Source organism: Suncus etruscus, chromosome 14 (genome assembly GCF_024139225.1).
Source record: "Suncus etruscus isolate mSunEtr1 chromosome 14, mSunEtr1.pri.cur, whole genome shotgun sequence".
Lineage (NCBI taxonomy): Eukaryota > Metazoa > Chordata > Mammalia > Eulipotyphla > Soricidae > Suncus > Suncus etruscus.
Window position 1 is genome coordinate 43935601 of NC_064861.1, and position 18613 is coordinate 43954213.

General features: G+C 44.4%; 1 protein-coding gene across 1 annotated transcript in view; it reads left to right on the forward strand.

Annotated features, from left to right (window-relative positions):
- The window catches only part of HEATR3 (HEAT repeat containing 3), a 54141-nt gene that overhangs the window by 34124 nt on the left and 1404 nt on the right, over positions 1 to 18613 (forward strand). The window contains exons 11-14 of the mRNA XM_049786068.1: positions 236 to 372; positions 7494 to 7582; positions 16333 to 16476; positions 17072 to 17248. Of these exons, the coding sequence (XP_049642025.1) occupies positions 236 to 372; positions 7494 to 7582; positions 16333 to 16476; positions 17072 to 17248 (547 nt within the window). The remainder of the gene's footprint in view (positions 1 to 235; positions 373 to 7493; positions 7583 to 16332; positions 16477 to 17071; positions 17249 to 18613) is intronic.

Consider the following 18613-nt stretch of genomic DNA (forward strand, 5'->3'; position numbering starts at 1 on the left):
TCTTTTTTTTTTTTTTTTTTGATTTTTTTGGGGACCATACTTGGCAATACCCAGTGCTTAATTTTCACTCTGTACTCAGGGATCACTTCCTGGTGGGGCTCAAGCCTCAAATTGGATACGAGATATCAGACTCAGGTCAACTCTGTGCAAATGCCCTACTGACCTGCACTATTGCTCCAGCCTCCAGCTGTAATATCTTTGCCATAAGTCCTATGTTCCTCCACTTCCCTTACAGGATGAACACTATCCAGTGTCGAGCTCTCACATGTCTCCAGAGTCTGGTCTCTCTCCTGGATGTGGACCATCTAGGAGGAGCTCCAGCCCTTCAGACGCTCGCCCAACATTTATCCCAGCTGCTTTTTTCTCAGCCAGGTAAAGATTTAAGTCTTATTGTCAAAGACTACTGTAATAAAACCAAATTTTGAAAGTGGGGGGGTCTTGTGCTATATATACACTGATCACCCAACCTTCAGAAATTTTCCCCACCATTAATAATAGTCATGTTGGGGCCAGAGAGTTAGAACAGCAGTAGGGCATTTGCCGTGGACACAGCCCATCCAGGACGGATGATGGTTCAAATCTCGGCATCCCATATGGTCCCTGGTGCCTGCCAGGTGTGATTTCTAAGCGCAGAGCCAGGAGTAATCCCTGAGCGCTGGGTGTGACCCCAAAACAAAACCAAAAAAGTAATAGTTGTACGTTTATAGTTTATAGATGGGGGGGGAGGGAATGAGGAGTCAAAGCAAGGTTTATAGCCTTATAACTAGGTTATGTTTTTGTTTTTTGGGCCTATACTCATTGACGCTCAGGGGTTACTCCTGGCTATGTGCTCAGAAATCGCTCCTGGCTTGGGGGACCATACGGGACACGGGGGGATCGAACTGCAGTTCGCCTAGGCTAGCACTTGCAAGGCAGACGCCTTACCTCTAGTGCCACTGCACTGGCCCTATGTTTTTATTCTTTTTTTTTTTTGGGCCACACCCGGTGACGCTCAGGGGTTACTCCTGGCTATGCGCTCAGAAGTCGCTCCTGGCTTGGGGGACCATATGGGACGCCAGGGGATCGAACCGCGGTTCGTCCTAGGCTAGCGCAGGTAAGGCAGGCACCTTACCTCCAGCGCCACCGCCCGGCCCAGTGTTTTTATTTTTTGTTGGGAAGCCATATGCAGTGCCAGTGATCAAATCAGGATTTTCTGCACGCAAGGCACTTGCCTTATCCAGTACTATCTCTCTAGTCCCTGGTTTTCTTTTTTATTAAAAGTGTTTGCATTCAAACAATTATATCAGGCCAGTAAAAGCTGATTCACAAGTAACTTAAATATTAGGTTTTGGGGCCGGAGAGATAGCATGGAGGTAAGGCGTTTGCCTTTCATGCAGGAGGTCATCGGTTCGAATCCCGGCGCCCCATATGGTCCCCTGTGCCTGCCAGGAGCAATTTCTGAGCCTGGAGCTAGGAATAACCCCTGAGCACTGCCAGGTGTGACCCAAAAACCAAAAAAAAAAAAAAAAAAAAAAATTAGGTTTTGTTTAAGTGGCATAACTCTACAGGACTTAAATGCCTGCTTTTCTAACAATTTCATCTAATAGGATGTATTAAACTATAGGTGTTCAAAGAAAGACTAAGAGAAGGATGGAATAGTGGTGATGGGATGCTGTAATTTTTTTTTTTTTTTTAGGATAACGCAAATTTGGGGTGGTTGGGATGCTCAGCTTTTGGAGGTGACTCTGTTGGGCCTGTACCAGTACACAATAAACTGGGATGGTTCTTGTTCTTACCAAAGTGTGTCTTTGTTTCTTCCCCTTGCTGGAAATTCCACAACATTTTGGGGACACAGGAAGGAAACAAGTTAGAAGGTAGACTCCTTCAGAAGAAGCTGAGAAAGTGTAGGAAGAGAGAACTGGTTCAAGGGCAGGTTCAGAGGCATAGTGCCTGAGTGATAGCACAAGGGTGTGTGTTGCCTTGCACGTCACTGACCCAGGTTGGATCCCTGCATCCCACATGATCCTATGAGCCTGCCAAGAGTTATTTTTGAGCGCAGCTGGATGTATCCCGCAAACCAACCAATTAACCAAACAAAAATCAGAAGCAGAGATTGATAACATAACACTGTTGTAATTACCTAATATAGAATTTGTAGTAAGAGGGAGGACCATAGAGACAGTACAGGGGGTAAGGCACTTGCCTGCAAGCAACCCTGGTTCAGTTCCTCAACACTTCTTGTGATGATCTGAGCATTACAGGCGTCATATCTGGGCAGAGTCAGGCACAGCCCCACAGCTCCTTTATAGTCTCTTAAATACCCTCTTTACCCAGAAAAAGTAGGAAGGAGAGAGAACAAGAAGAAGGCTGGAGCAGGTAGGGTGCTTGCCTTGCGTGCTTTTGACTTGAGTTTGAACCCTAGTACCCCTATGGTTCCCCAGTGAGTTCCCCAAAGAGTAATCCCTGAGTGCTGAGCCAGGAGTAACGCCTGTGCATTTCTGAGCATGTAGGAAGAAAGATTTCATATAGAATTCTCTTACCCAGCATACTTGTCTGGAGAAACCTAAGATGTGAGGTAAGAATCTCTTGCACTCAGCTTCTGTTTGAGAGTTCTTGAATGATAAACTTGAAGGTACAAGTTTTTTGTACTAATTTTAGAATCTAATCACCAAATATAATATCCCTCTACTGTATTGCATTCAGTTTGTTATTCCTTTGTTTGACTGTCAACTTTTTTTGTTTGTTTTGTTTTTTGGGTCACACCCAGCAGTGCTTAGGGGTTACTCCTGGCTCTATGCTCAGAAATCCCTCCTGGCAGGCTCAATGGACCATATGGGATGCCAGGATTTGAATCACCCTCCTTCTGTATCTAAGGCAAACGCCTTACCGCTGTGCTATCTCTCCAGCCCCGACTGTCAACTTTTTTTTTGGTTTTTGGGCCACACCTGGTGACACTTGGGTTACTCCTGGCTATGCGCTCAGGAGTCGCTCCTGGCTTGGGGAGCCAAGGGACACCGGGGAATCGAACTGTGGTTTATCCTAGGCTAGCGCTGGCAAAGCAGACACCTTACCTCTAGCGCCATCGCACTGCCCCGACTGTCAACTTTTTAACATTTACCCTTCTTAAACACAAATATAAGTTCAGTCATTGGCCTTTTATTTTGCTTTGGGGCCTCACCTGGCAGTGCTCAGGGCTTACTTTTACTTCTGACTCTGTTCTTAGGGATTACTCTTGATAGAGCTTGGCCAACCATATGGGGTACCAGGGATTGAACCTGGATCTGCCCTCTATGTTATCACCCCAGTCCTGGTACTCAGTTGGTTATACATCAGTTTTATGCTATTAAGTTAATAAGAAATGCTGTCTTTTTTTATTTGCTTTTGGACTACACCCTGTAGTGCTCAGGAATCACTACAGGCAGGTTCAAGGAACCATATGGTGCTGGGGATTGAACCCAGGTCAGTCCCATGCAAAGCAAATGCCCTACTTCAACCCCAAGATGCTGTCTTTTTTAGTGGTGCTTTTTTTTTTTTTTTTTTTTTTTTTTTGGTTTTTGGGCCACACCCGGCGCTGCTCAGGGGTTACTCCTGGCTGTCTGCTCAGAAATAGTTCCTGGCAGGCACGGGGGACCATATGGGACACCGGGATTCGAACCAACCACCTTTGGTCCTGGATCGGCTGCTTGCAAGGCAAACACCGCTGTGCTATCTCTCCGGGCCCTAGTGGTGCTTTTTTTTTAAGTGAATAAAAACTCAAAAATATATAAATTTGTTATATCTCTTTCAGCCTAAGGCATTGGTCAGTTGACACATGGAGTGTTCACATGTGACTACAGGCTGTGTATTCTTTATGTGAATGATCATGTGGAAACCACTTTCAGTTTGGTATATAAAACCATATCTATACCTGAGTAGATGCTTACAGGCTGTGGGCAATGCTGGCCTCATGCCCACACCATGAGAAGGCCCATATGCTGTGGAACAGAGTGAGATGCAGATGCTGCCTACAACTTTGTTCTCAACCAGTCTTCTCAGAAACTTGCAAGAATGCTGACTGGCATGGGGAAAGGGCATCATTTTATCTGATTTTGATGGAACTCTGGCTCCTCTCTGTCTATCCCCAGGGGCTCCCTGCAGGGAACCTGGCCAAATAGGAGATTCCACAGCCAGGGCCCCACCCAGATGATCAGGACTTTTCCAGACCTCTACGGTTTCCAAACCCTCCTTAACCTAATAAAACCCCAGTGCTGCAGTCTCTTCCATTAGTCTCTTTCTCAGTGAGACCCTCACCCCCAACTAGCAGGAAGAGTTCACACACACACACACACACACACACACACACACACACACACACACACACACACACACACACACACTTGTATTTTTTTCTTTTTGGAGGGGGATATTTTGGGCTATACTCGGTGCTCGGGGCTATTCTCGACTCTGTTCAGTAGTGACGCCTGATGGGACCATCTGTTTTACCAGGGATTTGAACCAGCACTTCCTTCTTTTAATTTTTTTTTCTTTTTGGTTTTTGGGTCACACCCAGCAGCACCCAGGGATTACTCCTGGTTCTATGCTCAGAAATCGCTCCTGGCAGGCTCAGGGGACCATATGGGATGCCAGGATTCAAACTAATGACCTTCTGTATGAAAGGCAAACACCTTACCTCCATGCTATCTCTCCAGCCCCTTCTTTTAATTTTGTTTTGTTTTTGAGCCACATCCAGCTGTGCTCAGGTTTACTCTTAGCTCTTTGCTCGAGTCACTACTGTCAGGCTCTGCACACCATATGGGGTACCAGAGATTGAACTTGGATCAGCTATATGCAAGGCAATTGCTCTATCCACTGCTATACTATCTCTCAGGCTCAGGCCTCCAAACACTTTTTTTTCTTTGCTTTGGTTTGGTTTTGGGGCCACCCAGCAGAGCTTAAGCGTTACTCCTGGCTCTGCACTCAGAAATTATACCTGGCAGGCTTGGGGGACCATATGGTATGTCTGGGATCCAGTCAAGTTGGCCAAGTGCAAAGCAAACACCCTTTTCTCTGTCCTATCGCTCCAGCCCCCACTTCCATTTTCAAATCATTTTTATATCTATTTGTGTCATACCCAGTGGTGCTGGGGAATGGAGGGTTCTTTCTGGAGATTATCTGGGAACCATATAGTGCTGGGATTGAACCCAGGGCATGTAAATATGAAACAGGTACTCCAGTTCTCTGTGCCATCTCTTCAGCTTCTCATACCTAGTCTTAATTTTTTGTTTGTTTGTTTGTTTTGTTTTTGGGCCACACCTGGCGTTGCTCAGGGGTTACTCCTGGCTATCTGCTCAGAAATAGCTCCTGGCAGACACGGGGGACTATATGGGACGCCGGGATTCGAACCAACCATTATAGGTCTTGGATGGGCTGCTTGCAAGGCAAACGCCGCTTTGCTATCTCTCTGGACACAGTTTTTTTTTTGTTTTGTTTTGTTTGTTTTTGTTTTTTCAGGCCACACCCGTTTGATGCTCAGGGGTTACTCCTGGATAAGCGCTCAGAAATTGCCCCTGGCTTGGGGGAAACCATATAGGTCACCGGGGGATCGAACTAGGGTCGCGATCTTTCCTTGGCTAGTGCTTGCAAGGCAGACCTTACCTCAAGCACCACCTTGCCGGCCCTCAGTTTTTTTGTTTTTGTTTTTGTTTTTGGGCCACACCCGGCATTGCTCAGGGGTTACTCCTGACTGTCTGCTCAGAAATAGCTCCTGGCAGGCACGGGGGACCATATGGGACACCGGGATTCGAACCAACCACCTTTGGTCCTGATCGGCTGCTTGCAAGGCAAACACCGCTGTGCTATCTCTCCGGGCCCTGTTTTTTTTTTTTTTTTTAATCGAATAAAATTTTGGAAGTTGGGGAGATAGTACAAAGGTTAAATAGCATACATCCGACTCCAATTGGAATTCACAGCATTTCATATGATCCACTGAGCATCCTTAGGGGTCACTCTTGAGCTCAGAGCAGGTTCTGAGGGACCATGCAGTGCCAGGGCTCCAACCTGAGCCTTGTTCCATCCATTGGTTCCTGGATGAAAATTTTAAGAAAAACTACTGATAATTGGAAGTGTTATTCTAATAAAATTCCAAACATTTGGCATTTTAAATATAATCATCTAGATGCTGTATGAATAACATGAACTTACGGAAAATGTAAAGAGGAGGTGGTTAAATGTCTCTCCTTTTTGTAGTTTGTGTTTCGCCTAGTAGTTCTCAGGGAAACCTTGCTCCATGCTCAGAGAGTCATTCCCGGTGGTGCACAGAGGACAGAGTAGTGCCAGGGCTCAACAAGGGGTGGATTTTCCACTGGGGAATTGTCATCCTGGGGTACTTTTCGTCCTATCATGAGTTCACTGTAGACTCCATACCCACCATGGAAAATCATCTGATCTTTAGTCTCATGTCTGATCTTTTCTGCTAGAGTTAATTTTCCAGACACCCACAGTTACTTCATGAACCCAGGGTTTTAGAACACGGTGGTCAGGTTCCCAGCCATATATAGTCTTAACTCACCTGTGTAGCTTTTACTCTACTGTGTGCCTGAATATAATGGCTTATGGTCATACCAAGTGGGTCCTATTGAGAAGTAGGGCTAGTAAGAGAGGAGTGAAGATGAGCAGAGGGGAGGGGGAATTTAGTTCTGAGGCTGTTAAGAATCCGACCCTACTGCCTTGGAGCTGCACAATCTATTGTTGCTGGGAAGACAGGTTTGGGTGGGAAGAAAAAAACTGATCTGGGAACTAAAGCCACCCAGGTCTGTTTAGGGAGAAGCTGAGCCCCATCTACAGAAGCTCGATGAGATTTATCCTGTACTCAAGTGGGAATAAAATGCAGACCCAGGGACCGGAGTGGTGGCACAAGCGGTAAGGCTTGCTAGCCAAGGACGGATCACGGTTCGATCCCCTGGCATACCATATGGTCCCCCAAGACAGGTGCAGTTTCTGAGCGCACAGCCAGGAGTAACCCCTGAGCATCATTGGGTGTGGCCAAAAGACCAAAAAAATAAAATTTAATAAGATTAAAATGAAGAGCCAATAACCAGAAATCACGACGCCTGTAGACGCTCCCTTGTCTTGACTGTTTTCATTGTAGTCACCTTTCTTTTCTTTTTTGAAAATAAAAAGTGCTGACATCACTCAGCACTTACTCCTAGCTATATACTCAGGGATCACTCCTGGCAGGCTCAGGAGACCATATAGGATGCTAGGGATCAGCATATATAAGGTGAATGCCTTACTTTCTGTACTATCACTCCAGTCCAGTTGTGATCACTTTTCAAACTCGGAGTTCACAGGGGGCTGTTGACTAGAAATTTTACTTAGGCAGCTGGGGATATAACTTGGCAATAGAATTTTGCTTAAATGTCAAGTGTATTTTTTATCATAGCATGCTTTACCATTTAAAATGACTTGTGCTGATTCATTTTTATGCAAAGTAATATCTTGGAGAAAGACATTTGTGTTTCACTTTTGTGTTTTAGATTTTGCTAAGCATGTTGACTTTCTAGAAGCAATAAGTAGTGCCTTGAGGGCCCTTTTGCAAACAATGGCTTCCAAAAATATTTCTCAGGTAAGATTTTTTTAATTTTGTGAAAGCTATATTATAAAGGAAAATTTTGAAATATTTCTATTATGCATATTCCTTATAGAAAGAAAATAAAAGCAAGGTCTTTCCATCACCACAACCAACAACATTGTTTGATATAATTTTATTATTGACATATGCTTTGTAAATATTTTCTGAGTCTTTTATCTTAAAAACAGACAAACATGTCATCCTTCGCTACTACAGTCATCCAGCTACTTCCTGGGATAAGTGCCCATTAGTTTTTCCTTTCTTTTCTCTCCTCTCTCTCTCTCTCTCTCTCTCTCTCTTTCTCTCCCTTCCTTTCTCTCTTTCTCTTTTTCTTTCCATTCCTCCCTCCCTCCCTCCCTCCCTCCTTCTCTCTCTCTCTCTCTCTCTTTCTTCTTTCTTTCTTTCTTTCTTTCTTTCTTTCTTTTTTCTTTCTTTCTTTCTTTTTTTCTTTCTTCTTTTCTTCTTTCTTTCTTTCTTTTTTCTTTCTTTTTCTTTCTTTCTTTTCTTTCTTTTCTTTCTTTCTTTCTTTTTTCTTCTTTTTCCTTTCTTTCTTTCTTTCTTTCTTTTTCTTCTTCTCTTTCTTTTTTCTTTCCTCTTTCTTTCTTCTTTCTTTCTTTCTTTTCTTCTTTCTTTCTTTCTTTTTTCTCTTTCTTTCTCTTCTTTCCTCCCTCCCTCCTCTTTCTTCTTTCCTTTTCTTTCTTTCTTTTTTTTCTTTCTTTCTTTCCTTCTCTCTTTCCTTCTTTCTCTCTTTCTTCTTTCTTTCTTTCTTTTTTCTTTCTTTCTTTTTTCTTTCTTTCTTTCTTTCTTCTTTCTTTCTTTCTCTTTCTTCTTTTCTTTCTTTCTTTCTTTTTCTTTCTTTTCTTCTTTTCTTTCTTTTCTTTCTTTCTTTCTTCTTTCTTTCTTTTCTTTCTTTCTTTCTTTCTTTCTTCTCTTTCTTCTTTTCTTTTCTTTTTCTTTCTTTCTTTCTTTCTCTTTCTTTTTCCTCCCTCCCTTCCTTTTCTTTTTCTTTTCTTTTTTTTCTTCCTTCTTTCTCTTTCCTTCCTTTTCTCTTTCCTTCCTTCTCTCTTTCCTTCTTTCTTTCTTTCTTTCTTTCTTTCTTTCTTTTTCTCTTTTTCTTTCTTTCTTTCTTTCTTTCTTTCTTTTCTTTCTTTCTTTCTTCTTTCTTTTTCTTTTTCCTTTCTTTCTTTCTTTCTTTTCTTTCTTCTTTCTCTTTCTTCTTCTTTCTTTTTTTTTCCTTCCTTTCTTTTTTTTTTCCTTTCTTTTTCTCTTCTTCTTCTTCCTTCTCCTTCCTTCCTTCCTTCCTTCCTTCCTTCCTTCCTTCCTTCCTTCCTTCCTTCCTTCCTTCCTTCCTTCCTTCCTTCCTTCCTTCCTTCCTTCCTTCCTTCCTCCTTCCTCCTTCCTTCCTTCCTTCCTTCCTTCCTTCTCTTCTTCTTTCTTTCTTTCTTTCTTTCTTTCTTTCTCTTTCCTCCCTCCCTCCTCTTTCTTTCTTTTTCTTTCTTTCTTTTTATTTCCTTCCTTCTCTCTTTCCTTCTTTCTTTCTTTCCTTCTCTCTTTCTTTCTTTCCTTTCTCCCTCCCTCCCTCCCTCCTTCCTTTCCCTCCCTCCCTCCCTCCCTCCCTCCCTCCCTCCCTTCCTTCCTTCCTTCCTTCCTTCCTTCCTTCCTTCCTTCCTTCCTTCCTTCCTTCCTTCCTTTCCTTTTTTTTTTGGCTTTTAGGGCCACACCCAGTGATGCTCAGGGTTACTCCTGGCTATGCGCTCAGAAATTGCTCCTGGCTTGGGGGGCCTATGGGACGGTGGGGATCAAACCATAGTCTGTCCTAGGCTAGTGCATGCAAGGCAGAGCCTTATGGCTTGTGCCACCACCCCGTCCCGTCCCCCCTTTTTAAACTTTATTTAATATTGATTGATTTATTGGTTGGTTGGTTTATGGGCCGCATCCAGCATTGCTCAGGGGTTACTCCTGGCTCTGCACTCAGAAATCGCACCTGCCAGGCTGGGGGACCATATGGGATGCCAGGCATCGAACGTGGTTCCTCCCGGGTCAGCCGCATGCAAGACAAATGCCCTACTACTGTGCCATCTCTCCAGCCCGTAATTTTTACTTTTTATCAAGAATGTTTTCTGGGGCCCGGAGAGATAGCACAGCGGCGTTTGCCTTGCAAGCAGCCGATCCAGGACCAAAGGTGGTTGGTTCGAATCCCGGTGTCCCACATGGTCTCCCGTGCCTGCCAGGAGCTATTTCTGAACAGACATCCAGGAGTAACCCCTGAGCACCGCCGGGTGTGACCCAAAAACCAAAAAAAAAAAAAAAAAAAAAAAAGAATGTTTTCTGGGGCCAGAGAGATAGCATGGAGGTAAGGTGTTTGCTGGGACAAAACCTGGATGAAAAGGCAGGGACGCGTTGAGGATTAAAAGATAGAGATAAGAGAAAAAAACCTGGGTTTAGGATTCTAACAGCCTCTTGGACTGAGAACTGAGAACTATTCTTCACATATAATATTTATTGCTTCAAACCAGTAATCAGTCATCAGAAGAGAACAACAGCAGTCTTTGGTGAAATGTCCAACTATTATTATTATCTGGGCTAGACTTTTCCATATCTGAGGACCTTTGTATATCAGAGGGGAAATTTTTTTTTTTTTTTTTTTTTTTTTTGGTTTTTGGCCCATACCTGGCAGCACTCAGGTTATTCTTGACTCTGTGTTCAGAAATTACTCCCAGCAGGATTGGTGAACCATTTAGGATGGTGAGAGGATTGAACCCAGATTAGCAGTATGCAAGGCAAATGCCCTACCCACTGTGCTATTGCTCTGGCCCCAGGAGAGATACCTTTGCAATGAAGTTTCTCAAGGGGAGACTTTTTCATGTTAAGAAGCAGAGATAGAGAAGTCTCACAGGACTGCAGCTTTCTGGATTTAAAGTTCCTATAAACTACCCATCCTATGCATCTCTTTTATCTGTCTAGTACCTTAACTTTTTGTTTTGTTTTTTGGGTACATGGTAATGCTCAGAATTTATTCCTATGTTCAGAGATCATTCCTCATGGACTTGGAAGGACCATATGGGATGCTGGGGATGAAATATGGGTTGACTACATGCAAAGAAACACACTATGTTTTTGCTCCTTCCCCAGTAATTTTTAAGGATTCTAAAAGCAAAGAACATACATACCCATCAGTAAGTTGCCAGCATCCTCTACTTTTTGTAGGTATTTGGGTCATACCTGGCAGTGCTCAAATCTTAACAGTGCCAGTATGAATCCAGGGCTCTCAAGTACAGAGCATGCACTCCAACTCATTAAATTATCTAGCCATGGGGTCGGAGAGATAGCACAGCTGTAAGGCATTTGCCATGCATGCGGAAGGACAGTGGTTCGAATCCCCGAATCCCTGCATCCCATGCCTGCCAGGGGCGATTTCTGAGCATAGAGTCAGGAGTGGCCCTTGAGCACTGTCGGGTGTGACCCAAAAACCAAAAAAAAAAAAAAAAAAAAATCCAACTCAGATTTTTTTTTTTTTTTTTTGTGGTTTTTGGGCACACCTGGCGTTGCTCAGGGGTTACTCCTGGCAGGCACAGGGGACCATATGGGACAATGGGATTCGAACCAACCACCTTTGGTCCTGGAGCAGCTGCTTGCAAGGCAAACGCCGCTGTGCTATCTCTCCGGGCCCTTTTTTTAATTTTTGATTTTGTTTTTGGGCCATACCCAGTGGTGCTCAGGGGTTACTGGCTATGCACTCAGAAATCTCCCCTGGCTTGGAGGACGACCATATGGGACACGGGGGAATTGAACCACTGTCCATCCTAGGTTAACATGTGCAAGGCAAATGCCCTACCACCTGTGCCACCACTCGGCCCCCTTTTTAAAAATTTTCCCCTGCCCCACCCTCCCCTTTTTGAATTTTTTTTTTTCCGGGACGCCGGGGATCGAACCACGGTCCTTCCTTGGCTAGTGCTTGCAAGGCAGACACCTTACCTCTAGTGCCACCTCGCTGGCCCCCTTTTTTTTAATTTTTTTTTTTTTTTTGGTTTTTGGGCCACACCCAGTAACGCTCAGGAGTTGCTCCTGGCTTGGGGGACCATATGGGACACCGGGGGATCGAACCGCGGTCCGTCCAAGGCTAGCGCTGGCAAGGCAGGCACCTTACCTTTAGCGCCACCGCCTGGCCCCTTTTTTTAAATTTTTAATTGAATCATCATGAGTTAGTTAAGAGTTGTTCATGATTACATTTCAGTCACACAATGTTGAACATTCGTCCCTTCACCAGTGTATGTTTTCTGCCACCAATATTTTCAGTTTGCTTCTGACCCCTCCCTCCCCTCCCTCTGCCCACACTCAGATTTTCTTAATCTACATTTCCACAATCTCACAATCTGCCCCTCTCTTCTATGCTGTTTATCAGAGAAGCTCTCCTCTGAATTTGGGGGGGGGGGGCGCATCACACTTGGCAGCACTCAGGGATTACTCCTGGCTCTATGCTCAGAAATAACTCCTCACAGGCTCGGGGACCATATGGAATGGCGGGATTCGAACCACTGTCATTCTGCATGCAAGGCAACTGCCTTACTTCCATGCTATCTCTCTGGCCCCTGAATTTTTTCTTTTCTGTATATGGCTGGTGTACAATGATATCTTACTTGTTGTGTATCTCTACCTCCAAGATTTCGTATGACCTAGGGCACTAGGTCTAAAATCTTTTTGTTTTTGTTGTTGTTTTGGGGCCACACCCTTTGACGCTCAATGGGTTACTCCTGGCTATGCGCTGAGATGTCGCTCCTAGTTTGGGGGTACCATATGGGATGCCGGGGGATTGAACCGCAGTCCATCCTAGGCTAGCGCTTGCAAGGCAGACACCTTACCTCTAGTGCCACCGCTCTCGCCCCACTAGGTCTAAAATCTTGACCCTGGACACCAAATTATGGGATGATTAGGAAGATCACCTCAGTACTATAAAACACTGGGGATTGGCACTTTAAACACCAAGCCATCTTTTAGCCCATGGTTTATCTGTCTATGTGTCTGTCTGTCTGTCTCTGTATCTCTCTCTCTCCCTCCCTCCCTCTTCCCCTCACTCCAACTCCCTCCCTCTTTTCCTCCAAAAATATTACACAGTTCTTAGAAGATACTGATTGGTGATCTGGTCACTCCCAGTGATGCTTCACAGACCAGGCGGTGCCAAGGATCAAACTCACTGCTCCTGATTGCTTTGCTCCTGCCCATTAAGCCTTTTCTTGGCTCAAGGTGGCTAGATTTATTGTTTTTTGTTTGCTTGGTTTTTGGGTCATACCCAGCGGTTTTTGGGATTTACTCCTGGCTCTGCACTGAGGAATTACTCCTGGCAGTGCTCAGGGGACCATATGGGATGCCAGGGGTTGAATCTGGGTTAGCCTCACACAAGGTTAAACACCCTACCTACTGTCCTGTATGTTTTGACCCAGGGATTTGTAGATTAAATGCACCAGCTTCCATGTCCAATTCTCAACCTTGGTTTGTGCACAGTACACGTCTTTTCTTTGTGAGTCAACGACAGTGAGGCAGCATTCACAGCAGTCTCGTCCAACTGTGAAGACTCCATTGTATAAAAGACACTTATGTAAGATTTTTATCATTAGAGTATTTTTTTTTTTTTTTTGGTTTTTGGGCCACACCCGGTGACACTCAGGGGTTACTCCTGGTGTGCTCAGAAGTCGCTCCTGGCTTGGGGGACCATATGGGACACCGGGGGATCGAACCTCGGTTCGTCCTAGGCTAGCGCAGGCAAGGCAGGCACCTTACCTCTAGCGCCACCACCCGGCCCCATCATTAGAGTATTTTCTGAGAAACCCAGGCATATGAGCTGTTAGCTTTAGATTTATCAGATGTGAATGCAGTTGATTCGCAAACAAGTTTGATTATTCATTAATGTTCAGTAAAAATTAAAAATTTTTTTTAAAAATTAAAATTAGGGTGGCTGGAGACATAGCATGGAGGTAAGGCATTTGCCTTTCATGCGGAAGGACGGTGGTTTGAATCCTGGCATCCCATATGGTCCCCCGAGCCTGCCAGGGGCAATTTCTGAGTGTAGAGCCAGGAGTGACCCCTGAGCGCTGCCGGGTGTGACCCCAAAAAAAAATAAAATAGGGAGTCAGAGTGATAGCACAGCGGTTAGTGTGTTTGCCTTGCACGCAGCTGACCCGGGTTCAATCCCTGGCATCCCATGTGGTCCCCTGAGTCTGCCAGGAGTGAGTTTTGAGTGCAGACATAACCCTTGATGACCACTGGTTGTGGCCCAGCCCTTCCCACCAAAAATAGTTTATTTTAAATTGTCAGAGGAGTGAATGGAGAGATAGCATAGCAGTAGGGTGTTTGCCTTGAATGCGGCCAATCCAGGACAGATGGTGGTTCAATTCCCGGCATCCATATGGTCCCCCAAGCTTTCCAGGAGTGATTCTAAGCACAGAGCCAGGAGTGACCCCTGAGCATTGCCTGGTATTACCCCCAAACAAACAAACAAACAATAAATAAATATAAATTGTCAGAGGAAAAAGCATTTCTCCAAAGATGGACCATATTTCTCTAATAGCCAGTATGCACATAGAAATATGTGCCAACAGGGCCAGACTGGTAGCCCAGTGGTAAGGCGGTTGCCTTGCATGCAGCTGACCCAGGACGGACCTGGGTTTGATCCCTAGCATCCCATATGGCCCCCAAGCCAGGAACAATTTCTTAGCATAGAGCCAGGACTAACTCCTGAGCGTCACTGGGTGTGGCCCCCCAAACAAAAACAAACAAAAAGAAATATGTGCCAACATTCTTGTTACTGAGAAAAAAGCACATCAAAACCATAGTGAAGGGGCCAGCATGGTGGCACAGAGGTAAGACATCTGCCTTGCCTACACTAGCCTAGGATGGACCTCGGTTTGATTCCCCATTCACATATGGTTCCCCAAGCCAGGAACAATTTCTAGGCACATAGCCAGGAATAACCCCTGAGTGTCACTGGGTATGCCCTTCATCAAAGAAAAGAAAACCCACAGTGAAATATCACTTCACTTTGCACAAGAAAAGTGACGGATCATAAAGATAGTAACAAGTGTTGGTAAGGACATGGAGAAATTGGGACCCACACAGCATTCCTGGATGTAAATTGTGCATGCAAGAGCTTCAGGAAAAATCTTGACAATCCCTCAGAGTCAAACATGGAGTTTTAAGACCTCTTAGTTTTTCTCAAGGAACTGTTTAGGATTTATGTGTTTTTTGGACTATACTCAGCAGTGCTTAGGAACTCACTCTTCACTCTGCATTCAGGTCTTACCTCTGGCAGGGCTCAGAGAACCACATATAGTGCTAGGAATCAAACCTGGATCTGCCATGTGCAAGGCAAGCATCCTACTCACTGCACTATTACTTAGGTCCTTATAAAATGGTTGCTGCTTCTATCTTTTCTTTTGTGATTTGGAGGGGCCACATCTAGTTGTGTCAGCACTTATTCCTGGCCCTGAAGTCAGGAATCAGCCCTCAAGAGCAATTTGTATGATGGTTATTGGTATTTTTCCTCTGTTGCTGTGGGGAAATGAAAAGACTAGTAAGGTTAAGTAACTTGCTGATTACCATGTAGTAGAGAAAATATTTGAACCTAGGACATCAAACTCCAAAATCCAACTCCATAATCCCCACTGTGCTAAATCTTTAATCATGCCATATTGTGTTGTTTCTCAGCCACTCTGATACATGTGTCCAATGTTCGCATCCATTTAGCTTATTTAAAATGACAGCATTAGGGGCCAGGGTGATAGCACAGCGGGTAGGGCATTTGCCTTGCATGTAGCTTACTGATGATCGATCTCTGGCAGTGGTCCTCAAACTATGGCCTGCAGGCCACATATTGTATTTTTATCTGTTTTGTTTCTTCATTGCAAAATAAGATATATGCAGCGTGCATAAGAATTCGTTCAAAAGTTTTGTTTTTACTATAGTCAGACCCTCCAATGGTCTGAGGGACAGTGAACTAGCCCCCTGTTTAAAAAGTTTGAGGACCCCTGCTCTATGGTCTCCCTAAGCCTACTAGGAGTGATTTCTGAGCTCAGAGCCAGGTGTAATCCCTGAGCACTGCCAGTTGTGCCCCCTCCCAAAATAAATAAAATAAAATTAGAAGTATCACTAATATGTTATTTAATGTAGTGGATTTTATAATTTCACAGATATTCCAGAGAATTTAGCCAGGTTTGTTGTTTTTTTGGGATTTTGAGCCGCAGCTGGCAGTATTATGGGTTACTCCTAATTATGTGTGGGTTTGGTCTGGGCACTGTTCAGGGAACCTTCACCTCTGAAGGATCTCTCCAACCTTTTTCAGCCATTCAAGCTGTGTGATCTTTTGCACATTAGACAAGCAGGTAGGGAGAGCTTAAAGGGCTCAGACCTTCCAAGCAAGTGAGAGGCCACATTCAATCCTGGGTCTCATGAGCACTGAGCACTTAGATAACCCCGAAACGAACATTTTTTTTATGTTCAATGTTAAAATAGTGTTAAAATCTCTTATGTGTGTGTATATAGGAACTGGAGTGTTAGTTTTACAGGCATACAGCTGTGATAGACCAAGTGATCAGAATGACATGGACAAGTCTCACATTAGTCCAGAGTGACCAGCTATATTTGAGAATGAATAGCAAGGCTTGTCAGAGCCTTGTGGCCTGGGAAGAGCCCTGTCAGTGCTGCTTGCTATTGGAATGGGCGTGTTCTAACACTACTCTCTTTTCTGTCTACAGTGCATGACTCCTGACCAGCTGATGACATTGTGCAAAGCAGGTGTTAACAATAATAATGTCGGGGTTCGAGTTAATGTTGTCAGTATTTTAGGAATCACTGGCAGTGTCCTAGCCAAAGAAGATGGCTCACTTGAAAAACTTAAGGTAAAAACTATGTCTGAGAGGCTTGAGTAAGAGTACTGTGGTAAAGGCACTAGGTTTTCATATAGTGGACCTTGGTTGGCACAACATGGCTTCCTGAGCACCACCAGGTATGGCTCAAAAACTAGGGCATCAAATAAAAACTTTACTCTGGATAGACCTCTTCAAAAATTAAATTTATGGGGGTTGGAGAGATAGTATAATTGGTCAGGTAATTGCCTTGAACACTACCAATCCCATTGAATCTTCAGCACCCCATATGGTCCTCCAAGCCCTGTGATGAGTTATTCTTACATCAGAGCCAGGAATAAGCCAGGTGTGACTCAAAAATCAAAATGGGGAAAAACAAAACCAAAACTCTGGGGACTGGGGAGATAATACAGTGGTTTGTGGGCACTTGCTTTGCATACACTAAATCTGGGTTTGATCCTAGTACCACATATCACTTGTCATCATCCCCTCAGCCTGCCAGAAGTGAGCTCTAAGCACTGCTGGATGTCACCCTGATCCCCATTTCCCCAACCTTCCCCTCTCCCAACCTTCCCCTCTCCCACCCAACAAGAATAATAATAAGTAGAACAATGTGTCTTGTCTTCAGACCATCGGATGTTTCCTGCTTGAGGTTGCCATGAAGGATCCTTCCCTGGTAGTTGCAGGAGAAGCTTTGGATGCTCTGTTTGATGTTTTTGCAGATGGTAAAGAAGCCGAAAGGGCCTCAGTTCAAATTAAACTGTTATCTGCACTGAAAGAATTCCAGCCCATCTTCAAAATGAAGGTAAAGCTATTTCATTGAGATATGTTTAAGTCTTGCAGTGGGCGGGAGGGGAAGGCTGAGTGCAGCTTCCTGCTCAAAGTCTCCATGATTCCTGTAGTACTCCTCACTGGGCTCGTGTAAAATGCCTGTTGGCTGAGTCAGATCCTGCCATTCTGCTGTTGGATCACTGGTTTGAGCAAAATGGGCAAGTTTCGCTTCCTATAGTAGTCAGTGAGATGGACAGCGCATTCACAACCTTTCACTTCATTTTCCATTACGTAGTGCTTTGTAGGTTGGTTTCATTGTAACGATTTTCCTTTGGTGAGCAGGTGGGTAGGTAAACTTCCTGGGAGCCCACATCAGAGCATTATCTAGTAGGGGAGAGAGTATGGCTGCCTCCAGGCACCATATCCTTACCATCGCATTGAAGCTTTAGTGAACTTTGAATTGGAAGATTTTCAAGGATGGGGAGCTGACTCCATGGACTGAGGACAGGCTTTGTGTGAGGGAAGCCTGGGTTCAATCTCAGTGGACATGGCCCCTGAGTACTTCTGGGAATCGCCTTCAAGCACCAAACTGGCACCACTAGGTGTGGCCAAGAAACAGAAAACAAGCAAGAATAAAAACTGTTTTGGGACCTGAGAGCTAGAATAGGGAATTAAGGCACTTTGCCTTTATACAGCCCACCCTGGTATAATCCCCAGCACCACCAGGAATGATCCCTGAACACTGCCAAGTATTCAAAAATAAATAAGTCAAATAAAAAAATAAAACATGCTTTGGAGCAAAGGGAAGAGCAGCCAGGAATTTTAAGAATCTTGAATAGAGCCCGGAGAGATAGCACAGCAGCGTTTGCCTTGCAAGCAGCCGATGCAGGACCAAAGGTGGTTGGTTCGAATCCCGGTGTGCCATATGGTCCCCCGTGCCTGCCAGGAGCTATTTCTGAGCAGACATCCAGGAGTACCCCTGAGCACCGCCGGGTGTGACCCAAAAACTTAAAAAAAAAAAAAAAAGAATCTACAAGTTTGATTTACTGTCTCTTGGTATATAAACTCAAATTTTCATTGTTAATTTTAGAAAGACATACAATTGTACACAGGGTGATAGAGTACAGCAGATAAAGCACTTGCCTAGTCTATGGTCAACCTGGGTTTGATTCCAACATTCCATTAAAAAAATAATAATTGGGGGCTGGAGAGATAGCATGGAGGTAGGGCATTTGCCTTGCATGCAGAAAGACAGTGGTTTGAATCCCAGCAGCCCCATATGGTCCCTCGAGCCTACGAAGAGCAATTTCTGAGCATAGAGCTAGGAGTAACCCCAAAAACCAAAAAAAAAATATTATTAATAATTGGGGGGCCAGAGTGATAGCACAGTGGGTAGAGC